The 10982-nt window shown below is 58.8% G+C and overlaps 1 protein-coding gene across 1 annotated transcript in view; it reads left to right on the top strand.

Annotated features, from left to right (window-relative positions):
• Positions 1-609: 609 nt before the first annotated feature.
• Positions 610-10982, top strand: part of DPH1 (diphthamide biosynthesis 1) — a 46664-nt gene continuing 36291 nt past the window's right edge. The window contains exons 1-3 of the mRNA XM_024194365.3: positions 610-681; positions 3711-3866; positions 9189-9252. Coding sequence (XP_024050133.1) covers positions 630-681; positions 3711-3866; positions 9189-9252 — 272 coding nt within the window. The 5' untranslated portion in view covers positions 610-629. The remainder of the gene's footprint in view (positions 682-3710; positions 3867-9188; positions 9253-10982) is intronic.

Here is a 10982-nt window from a genome sequence, read left to right as displayed (position 1 = left end):
TTATGCAGGGGGCGCCCCTGGGACAGAACCGGGGGGTGTTAGGCAGGGGGCACCCCGGGGGCAGGAGCAGGGAGGTGTTAGGCGGGGGGCACCCCGGGGGCAGGAGTGGGGGTGTTAGGCGGGGGGCACCCCAGGGGCACGAGCGGGGGGGTGTTAGGCGGGGGCATCCCGGGGGCAGAACCGGGGGGTGTTAGGCGGGGGGCGCCCCGGGGGCAGGAGCAGGGGGGTGTTAGGCGGGGGGGTTATGCAGGGGGCACTCCTGGGGCAGAACCGGGGGGTGTTAGGCAGGGGGCACCCCGGGGGCAGGAGCAGGGGGGTGTTAGGCAGGGGGCACCCCGGGGGCAGGAGCGGGGGGGGGGTTAGGCAGGGGGCGCCCCGGGGGCAGGAGCAGGGGGGGGCTAGGCAGAGCGCTCGGCGCTGTTCAAGCCCCACACACTGCTGCGGCGCGGGAGCAGAGCTCTCCCTCCCATGGTGGGGACGAATGGGAAAAGCCAGGGGCAGGGCGTTCCAGAGGCCCCGCCCCCGTACGCTCGATTGCTCGGTCCGCGTCTGCTCCTGTCTAGGATCTGGTGGCTCACACGTGGCTCTATTGGCGCTGCCTTTCCGGCCTCCACGTGGGTTTGTTTGCGATGGCGGCCCAGGAGCAGCCGGCGCGGAGCGAGGTCCCGGCTGCGGCGCCAGGTGGGACCTTGGTGTGTGGGGAGCGAGGGGTCCCGCCCGCCGCCGGGCCGGGGGCCGGGGCCGGGGCCGGGGCCGGGCCAGGTTCAATCCGGCCCCAGCCTGACCTGGCCCGTATCCCCCGGCTTGGACCGGTCTAGAGAGCGAAGGCCCCGGATCCGCCCCGACCTCCCCTCCCCTCCCCCGCCAGGGGACGGGCTCCGGGGCCTTTCCCGCCCCCGTGGCTCTCTGCAGGCCAGGGGAGGGGAACGTGCCTGTCTGTCCCCAGAGTGGGTGAGCGCGTCCCACGCTGCTGCCGGTCCCGGGATCCGCGATGCCCCCCCCCCCTTCATCAGATGCCCCGAGCTTTGGCCCTTCGGGGCTTGGGGCAGTGGCTGCTCGGGCCCGGTTCTCCCGGCCAGGCTGCGCACCAACCTCCTCTGACGTGCCATGCTGAGGGTGCCAACTTTGGTTGGACGGTTTCATGGAGGTTTCATCTAATCTTTAATTTCTGGAGACTCCAGGCCAATCCTGGAGGGTCGGTAACCCTGTCTGACGGGTGCTTTCCCCAGGAGCTAGGCCTGCCCTACCCCCATGCAGCGCTAGCTTCTGGGCCCGAGCATGAGGTGACGTGCCCCGTGTGTGGCGCAGAGATGCGCTCTGCAGAGGATGCTGGCTAGTCTGAAGGGAGGCTCTGCTGGGAGTGGAGGAGGGTGGGTCCATCAGTCTTGAGCTGTGCTCGGAAATACATTCTCTGACTCCAGCGTCTCCTTGGTCCCAGATCTATCCCACGTTCCAGTAACCCGCTAGCAGTCACCTCTGCCTGCTGCTCACTTGGTGGACAGAACGGTTAGCAGGGGCTTTTCCTGCCTGGCATGGCTGAGACGAAGCCAGTCAGCCATAAGGACTTCAGTGTCCCAGTTGTCTAAGTTACTTTGTAGCATTTAATTTATCCGGGCAGTTTGCTTCACAGGAGCCTGGATAACTCATTTAGTGAGTGGGCAAAGCAGCTCGTGAGTCACCTGGCCTTCAGACAGCAACGAACACCTGTTCGCTGTGAGGCACTATCATGAAAGGGCCCTTTGCAAGCATAAATAAAGCAGCCCTTACGCTGCATCTGGCAGTGTTCGCATTGCTGACACCTTTCTGATTCAGAGTCCCACAAAAGGGTCTCGAGCAGTCATGGTAAAACAGGAATAGAAACCTGCTCTTTACAGCTCCCATCACTTTGTCAAGTGAGATACTAGAGAACTAACACGGGTCCTTCCCTTGCAGATCGCTGCCCCTACAGGAGTGCCAGCCAGCTGCCGCCCCTTCCACAGGGCATCCTGGACACACTTGTGGCAGTGCTGGCTCTGGGCCAGTTGGTGGGACTCTGGTAGCGGGTGGGATGGGGAGCTCCTGTGGGGTCCTGTCTGGGTAGGGAAGAGGAGTCCTTGTGAGGGCAGAGGACCAGCAGGGAGAAGGGGAGCTCCCTTGGAGGCAGGGTCTGGGGATAGGAGCAGGGGAGCTCCCTCAGACACAGCCTTTAGTGTCAGCGTGTGCGAAGTGTTTGACAGCCAGTGTGTGCTAGGGCTGCTCAGCCTTAACCTGAGACTCCCTTGGGGCCAAGTCGTGAATCGGGCTCAGGGCAGCCCTTATGCGAGAGCTCCCCACCCCACCCCACCCCACCCCCGTGCTGGCTCTGCGAGGGGCTGCAGGTGAAGCTGGTTCTGGGGGGCTTGCTGGGCTCTGGGTAGCAGGATGTCAGGTGACTCCTCACTGCTGAGGGGGCGCTGCGGCTGGAGCTTGTGTGTGGTGACCAGTGTGTAGGACCTTCCGACCTGCATTTGGGCCCCTGTAGCCGCATCGTGGTCACCTTTAAATTTGCCAGCTGCCTGAGAGAACAAAAGACATCTCTGCATTCCCTGGATGGCGGCCGGGGGGCACTGTCTGGGGACGCAGGCAGGTGGCAAGTGGAAGTGGTCTCTGCACAGAAGCCTTGCTAGGCCTCATGTAGCTGGGGCGATGGGGTCATGCTGGAGCAGGCACCAGCTCCTCAGCTGTTGCTGGCTGGACTCCTGCTCTCCGGGGAGTCGTCATTGTCCTTCCCCTGAACTCGGCGTCGAGTGACTGGCCTGGCCGCTGCCTCTCCTGGAAGGCGGTGCTACCCCTAGCTGCTCAGCCGAGCTTTCCCCGCTGGGTTACTGGCACTGAGCGGCCCCTGGGCAGTGGGTTTCTGGCTCTGGGCAAGGCCCCCATCTCTGTGCATGTCAGTGGGGTGGGGCCTATGGCCAAGCCTCTCTGTTAGTTCTGTTCGGAGTTTCTAATCTGGGCTCAGTGCAGGCCCCGACAGCTGCCCCTCGCCCCCTCCATTGCTCCCGCATCACTCAGCAGGATTGAATGTAATTACACAGCTTTCATTGTATCATTTTCTTGCCTTTAATGTTAGTTTATTGAGGGGTCAGAGCATGAAGTTACTCTGCACCTCCGACCGCGCCCCCCCCCCCCCCCCGGCTGTGCTAGATTAGCAGGCTTGGTGCCTCCCTGCATTACGGAGCCTGGCTGCTGGGGGGTGGAAACCTCCTCCCCTTGTCCTGCACCCAGTCAGTCTCTCTGGTTGGGGGGCGGGTGTGGGGACTGCTGTGGGTCTCTGCCTTGCGGGAATGCTGCAGGACTGTGGGTCCCCTGTGCTCTCAGGCGAGCAGAGGGGTCTGAGCTCTGGCTCTGGAGTCGTTTGAGTGAGTTGGCATCTCCGGATGGATGCTGCATCATCAGGCCTCTGGAGGCAATAGGTGGTTCCCTCTTTGTGACACATCCAGCATGTCTCACCGTGCCTCCCAACCAATCCTCGCTGCTGGCTGGACAGAGCCAGGCTTTCCCCCGGCTCTGCTGGCGTGATGGCCTGTCTCCGTGTGCAGTGGGAGCCAGGTGTCAAACTCGGGGGTAGCTAACGGAGTCAGGTGCAGCACGTGCGGCTGTTGGGTGGCCAGCGGCTCAGCGCCTTCCCAATCTTCATGGATCCTTTGGCTCCTTGCACTTCTGTCTAAGAAGCTCCTTGGCTCTCCTTGCAGGCCGAGGACCCCAGCGCCGACGGGTGGCTATGCAGATCCCCGAGGCAATTCTCACCAATAAGGAGCTGCAGGAGGCAGTTGGAGCCCTCCCCAGCAACTATAACTTTGAGATCTACAAGACAGTCTGGAGAATTCAGCAGGCCGAGGCAACGAGAGGTAAGTGGCCGCTCGGGGCCATGCTGCACTCTTAGCGTCCAGGCTCGAGCTGTGCCCGAGAACGCAGCTGCCGGGCTTCGTGCACCAGCTCACCACCGGGGCTGCGTGGGGGCTAGATCCCATTGACCCTGTTGTCGCAGCCCCGGCCCCTCCTGAGTCAGAACGTGCCTGGCCCTCGCCAGCGTGTGGGTCCCAATCAGTCCGGAGAGGGTGTGTTGTGAGGCCAGGCCAGGAGCTGGGCTGAGAGCACTTGGGGCTAGGTTACCTAGGGGAACGTACTGATGGCTGCTGGCTGTGCCAAGCTGTCAGTCAGGCTGGGAAGCAGCTGCCACACCGCCGGCATTTAACGTTACGGGGAGCTGGCCATAACTCTTCCGACGATTGAGCGCGTTTGTATCTCAGGTTTATAATCACATTAGACAGGACGGGCTGAGTCGCCTGTAGCTGTCACCCTGCTGGAGATTGGGCTGGGATGCTGGCCAGGGCTCCAGTTACAGCTCCCCGTCTCTTTCCTCTTTCCCTGTGCTTCCTGGCTGAGCCTTTGGGGATTGGGGGGTACACCCGGGTGAGCGAGTGCCCAGGTGGAATGTGGGTGAAGGGCAAGGCCCCCCAACGGTGGGGGGCGGCATTGGGGTCTTGGGAAGCAGTGCCATTGATACGGGGGGAGGGGCAGGCATAGGCATGAGCTCCTGACTGTGTGGGCTGCGTGTTTCCAGGCTTGGGGAGAGGGAGGCGCAGGTGCCCTGGTCTCTGCTGGGGCATCTCTGACTTGGATGTGGTTTCAGCTGGTGGCAGCTGCTTTATTTCCCCCATGGCCTCAGCTGCTGAAGAGTAGACGCCCCAGCCCTCTCCTGGTTGGGGTCGCTGGCCACAGCCTGCTCAGCCCTGTTCCTCATGGGCTGCCAGTGCAGAGAATAATGCATCAGACTCCCGATCCTCACTCGGCCACCCATGCCCTGGATGAAAGGAGCAGGCACCTATGGGTGCTGGGAAGGGAGAGGTGCTTGGTGTGTCTGAACTGTTACTGCAGGCTGGGCTGGTGGGGGGCAGGTGAGCACGGGCTGTCGCAGGCGGTGGGCTGGGGAAGGGCTCATGAGTGGGGTCTGTGACATGATCGTGCGGACAGGGCCCCCGTAGTGTGCCCTCTCTGCCCTCGGCACTGTTCGGGTTCCTGGAAGCTGGGGCGTGTGGAGGGGCTGAGTAGCTGCAGCTCCGCGGTTTGTGACTGGCCGGGGGCCCTGGCGGCCGGAGGCGTCAAGCCTGGAATGTTTGATCGGGCGAGGAGCACAGAGAGCGACAGGGTCACCGATGAACCCGTGGAATGCTCTTGTGACCTTTGAGGGGAAGGATGACCCAGGGGTTAGGGCATCTGCCAGGACCCAGTTCGGCTCCCTGCCCTGCTGCAGGCTCCCCATGGGACCTTGAACAAGTCCCTGGCCTGTCTCGGTTCCCACCGGTAATGTGGGGATGGCAGCCCTGCCCTGGCAGGGTCACTGAGGATTGTGAGGTGCTGGGACCATTGAGAGATCTGAGTATGTGTCACTCCTGTCTTGGCTTGGTCGCTCTCGGGGCCCAGACCGTCATGCCCTGTCCCCCAGGGGTGCTCAGGTTGGGAGGAGGCAGAGGGGGAGTGTGTGGGCTGTCCTGGCCATGGCACTGCCTGGGCACCCCTGTGCTGTGTGGTTTGTTCTAATGAAATGCAAACATGCGGCTCAGATTTAGGTTTTAGCCTCTCGGGGAATATTGGAAGCTGAACCCATCAGCCGTGCTGGGCTCTCAGATATGCACCTGCAGAGGCCAGCGCGGGTCTCGCTGGCAAGGGGCTGCAGCTGGACCCGAGAGGGCAGGAGTTCGGGGCAAGGCTTCCCTGTGCCAGCGTCTGGTGGGGAGGGGATGTGATGGGCTGGAGGTGTGTATCTGGGCCTGGGTCGTAGCAGGGAGGCCAGCGGAGAGCCGCTGGGCACAGAGGGCAGGTGCTTTGCTAACGGAGGGGAAGCCAGCTGTCCTGTGCTTCCCCCACCCACTCCCAGCACCTGGGGGAAGCACAGGCCTCACTTGGGAAGGCAAGTCTGTTTTCTGGCCGGCAGTCCAGGGCCCAGGGCTGGAGCTGATTTTACCCCAGGGGGAGGAAGGATTCAGAGCCCCTCGAGCCAGGTGTGCCGAGCCCTGGGCACTTTCTGCCCCAGTGGGACGAGCAGGGTGCTAGTGCTCAGAGCAAGGTGCTGCAAGTTGGGCTCCTTGGAGCCCTGCCACCTGCCCTGGGCCCTGAAATATCTGGGCTGGGGAGTGTGAAGTGCCTTTTGCCTTGCGTGTGCTGGGCTCTCTGCTCCTTATCCGGGAAGCAAGGCTGCCGATTAATCGCCGTTACCTCACGCCATGCACGCAAAAACATTAACTGCGGTTAATCGCACTATTAAAACAATAGAATACCAATTGAAATTTATTAAATATTTTTGGATGCTTTTCTACATTTTCAAATATATCAAATATTACAACACAGAATACATACTGTACAGTGCTCACTTTATATTATTATTTTTTATTATAAATATTTGCACTGTAAAAATGATAAACAAAAGAAATAGTATTTTTCAATTCATCTCATACAAGTACTGTAGTGCAATGTCTTTATCCTGAAAGTGTAACTTACAAATGTGTTTTTTGTTGTTGTTACATAACTGCACTCAAAAACAAAACAATGTAAAACTCTAGAGCCTACAAGTCCACTCAGTCCTACTTCTTCTTCAGCCAATCGCTAAGACAAACAAGTTTATTTACATTTACAGGAGATAATGCTGCCCGCTTCTTGTTTACAATGTCACCTGAAAGTGAGAACAGGTGTTCGCATGACACTTTTGTAGCCGGCGTTGCAAGGTATTTACATGCCAGATATGCTAAACATTCATATGCCCCTTCATGCTTCGGCCACCATTCCAGAGGACATGCTTCCATGCTGATGATGCTCATTAAAAAATAATGCATTAATTAAATTTGTGACTGAACTCCTTGGGGGAGAATTCTATGTCTCCTCTTCTGTTTTACCTGCATTCTGCCATATATTTCATGTTATAGCAGTCTCTGATGATGACCCAGCACATATTTGTTTTAAGAACGCTTTCACAGCAGATCTGACAAAACACAAAGAAGGTACCAATGTGAGCTGTCTAAAGATAGCTACAGCACTCGACCCAAGGTTTAAGAATCTGTAGTGCCTTCCAAAATCTGAGAGGGACGAGGTGTGGAGAATGGTTTCAGAAGTCTTAAAAGAGCAACACTCCAATGTGGAAACTACAGAACCTGAACCACCAAAAAAGAAAATCAACCTTCTGCTGGTGGCATCTGACTCATAATGAAAATGAATATGCGTTGGTTCGCTCTGCTTTGGATGGTTATCGAGCAGAACCCATCATCAGCATGGACACATGTCTTCTGGAATGGCGGTTGAAGCATGAAGACATATGAATCTTTAGCGCATCTGGCATGTAAATATCTTGCGATGCCGACTACAACAGTGCTATGCAAAGGACTGTTCTCACTTTCAGGTGACATTGTAAACAAGACGTGGGCAGCATTATCTCCTGCAAATTGTAACCAAACCTGTTTGTCTGAGCGATTGGCTGACGTAGGACTGAGTGGACTTGTAGGTTCTAAAGTTTTACATTGTTTTATTTTTGAATGCAGTTATTTTTTGTAACTAAGTCTACATTTGTAAGTTTAACTTTCATTATAAAGAGATTGCACTACAGTACTTGTATGAGGTGAATTGAAATGTACTATTTATTTTGTTTTTTTACAGTGCAAATATTTGTAATAAAAAATAAATATGAAGTGAGCACTGTACACTTTGTATTCTGTGTTGTAATTGACATCAATATATTTGAAAATGTAGAAAAACATCCAAAAATATGTAAATAAATGGTATTTTATTATTGTTTAACAGTGTCATTAATCAGGATTAATTGTTTTAATCGCTTGACAGCCCTACTGGGAAGGGCTGGCAGATGTGGCCCACGCTGCTTTCCAGACGTCCCAGGGCAGCAGAGGCTGGCTGGGGAGGAAGTGGCGCTCTGGGACCCCTCCTGAGGTGCCTGAAGCCCGGATTTCCCTGGCTGGGTAAGCCGAGTACTTAGCCTTAGAAGAGCTTTGTGAGTCGGGGCAGCTGGAGATTAGCGTGGTTCCAACCCATTGGCCTAAAACAATGTCTTTAAATAGAGCTGGTGTTTGCCCAGGCAGGGCTCAGTAGCCGGGGATTTGGGGAGGGAGACCGTGGGTACGTGTCATTAAGGCCGGGATGCGTTAGTGGGATCTAGAGTTAAGAGAATAACAGGATTAATGGGACCTGCAGCTGGAGTTCAAGGCCACAGTTCCGGCGCTCAGTCTCCACCCCAGCATGGGGACCATCCCTCACCTCTCCGAGGATCTGGAGGACAGCAAAGGGGGTTGAGTCACAGTCTGACTGTTAGCATAAGAACGGCCACACTGTGTCAGAGCAATGGCCCACCTGCCCCAGGATCTTGTCTTCCAACAGTGCCAGTTGCTGCAGAGGGAGCGAACAGAACAGGGCCACTATCGAGTGATCTGGCCCCTGGCGTCCAGTCCCAACTTCTGGCAGCCAGAGGTTTAGGGACACCTGGAGCATGGGTTGTGTCCCTGTCCAGCCTGGCCAACGGCCAACGGTGGATCTAGCCTCGTTCTGTTTGGAACCCATTTTACTTCTGGCCTTCGCAACACCCTGGCAGCGAGCTCCTGGGCCAGCTGTGTGTGTGGGAAGAGGCACTTCCTGCTGTTTGCTTTAAACCTGCTGCCTGTCACCTGGGCCAGCACCCGGGAGGGCCTTGGCTCACTGCTGGGCTGCAGCACGTGGGGCCTGGGCACAGAGGTGCTGGCCTAGAACCCTGAGCCCTGGTGCTTGGCCTGCACCTTGGGGCCACGCGCCTCGCTGTGCCGGGTGGGTTCACCACCCAGCTGCAGGGAGTTCTCCAGCTCTCCCCTTCCTGCATCGTTGCTGTGTTGTGACGACTCCTCCCCAGAGTGGCCATGGAGCAGAGTGTTGCAGCTGCCCAGTGCAGAGGACTCCTGACTCCCTCCCCTTAGGAAGTGCTCAGGAGCTCCTGGAGCCAGCAGCAATGCTGGGTGTTATTGGCGGAGTGTGCCGGTGTCCCAGCATGCTGGGGGGCAGCTCTGGCTCGGAGGCGGAAGGATTGAGCTGTGTGTGGCTCAGTGTGCCCAGGGGTGTCGTCAGGCTTGTACCAAGGTGTTCGCTTTGCGGAGGAAATGACCTGCTCAGTGCATCCTAACCCTGGGGATCTGTCTCTCTCCTAGTGGCTCTGCAGATGCCCGAAGGCCTCCTCATGTTTGCGTGCACCATCGCTGACATCATTGAAAGGTGAGTGAAAGACGTAGGCTCTTTGCCCTTGGAGGGGTGTCTGCCCTTGCCACACACCCTGGCATCTGGCACCTCACCAGACAGGTCCCCTGGGCAGAAAAGTAATGCCCACATCAAACAGCTTTGCTAAAGCATTGATCTGCCTGTTCCGTGGTCCTGCCTCCCGCCACGGAGCTGCCCGCGGTGCATGTAGTTGGAATCTCCTGCGTTCGGTAGTGCCCAGCTGTGCAGTGCGGGGTGGGGCGGCCGGCCAGTGTTCACTCGGTGCATTCCTGGCTTCCCACCCATAGAGGCTGTTTGTGGTTGAATTTATGCGGCCGTGCGAGTGGTGATCGGTGAGAGACGACCATGCTGTCGGCTGATCTCGCTGCCTGGCTCTGCCCCCCACCCTTCGGCGCGTTCGAGCCAGCAGCTGACAAGCTCAGCATGTCCTGGCCTTCACTGGGGTCACGGCGCCCGTGTTAACAACTGGCTGACGTGAGCTCGGGGCCTGTGTGCCGAGGAGCGCTCTGGGCTGCAGTGGGGGCGGGGCCTGGTGGCAGCAGGTGAGCTCTGAGAGGCTGGTGCTTTCGGGCACTCTCCATTCAGTGGCCTGCGGCTTTGGGGGGGAAAGGGGCTCCCTCGAGCCCCTGCCTCGCTGGCCATGGCCTCTGTACCATGCTCATCCTGGGCTCCAGGGGAAAGGCCCTGCTGCCCATTTACCCTGGCATCCCGCCCCCTCGCTCCTTGGGGCTGAGCGGGCAGCTGTGATTGGCAGGCGGCTGTGGGCAGGGGTCTGTGCCTGGGCACGCGGGTTCTCCCGGCTGCTCACATGGGCCCAGAGAGAGGCGGGGTGGGGGGCGGGAGACCCCTGTCCCCGATGCTGCTTCCCACCCGATGTGTCGCAGCCCAGCGGAAGCAGAAGTGGAGGGTGAAGTGCTGAGAGGCCATTGGGAGCTGAGCGCAGCTCTCAGCAGATTGCGGCACCTTGCAGGATTTAGGCTAATCTCTTTCTCCTGCCTGCTGTAACCGCCCCCCAGCTCCCTCTGTTTGCACACAGGGAGTGAGAGCCAGTAGCACCCTGCGGGGTCACGACACTCACTGGCACACCGTCTGCCTGGGGCAATGGCTGGCTTCCCTTCCCACCTGCCCTTCGCCAAACAGCTGCGAATGCTGTGCCTGGCAGGCAGGTCAGAGAAGGGCACCCTCCCAGCTCTGCCAGGAACCCCCGTGGCCCACCCCCCTGCACAATGGGGCGGAGCGGCTGGGTGATTAGCCCCTCTGTCCCCAGCGCACTGTGCTGCTGCTTGTGGCTCTGGGCTATGTAGGTGCCAGCTGGGCTTGTTGGCACCATCGTTGCCCAGCAGGCTGGTGGCTGCTCTGTGGCCCTGCCCTGCCCTCCGGGCCAGCACTAGTGCCCCGGGGTGCTGCAGCACTTGGCCGTACGGGTGTGAGCAGGGGGAGCTGGCAGAGTGTCTCGCTGTCTCCTGCCGGCCTCCGGGACTTGGGGAGCGACCGGGCTGGGCCTCGTCAAAGCCTGCCTGGGAGCTCCCAGTGCCCCTGTGCTGCACAGCGGGGAGCTGCTTTCATGGTCCAACTTCAAAGGCAGCAGATTAAGGGATTTTTTTATCTGAATGAATCTGGAGCCCGAGCCCCTGTGCACAGCGCAGCCTGCCCGCCCTACACGGGGCGCTCCCGCCTCCAGCACCCCGGCTCGGGCTCCCAGGGTGGGGCTGCAAATGGAGGGTCCT

This window comes from Terrapene carolina, unplaced genomic scaffold, assembly GCF_002925995.2.
Source record: "Terrapene carolina triunguis isolate 2854851 unplaced genomic scaffold, T_m_triunguis-2.0 Scaffold231, whole genome shotgun sequence".
Lineage (NCBI taxonomy): Eukaryota > Metazoa > Chordata > Testudines > Emydidae > Terrapene > Terrapene triunguis.
The sequence above is the reverse complement of the archived record's forward strand: the minus strand, read 5'-3'. Positions and strand labels throughout refer to the sequence as shown.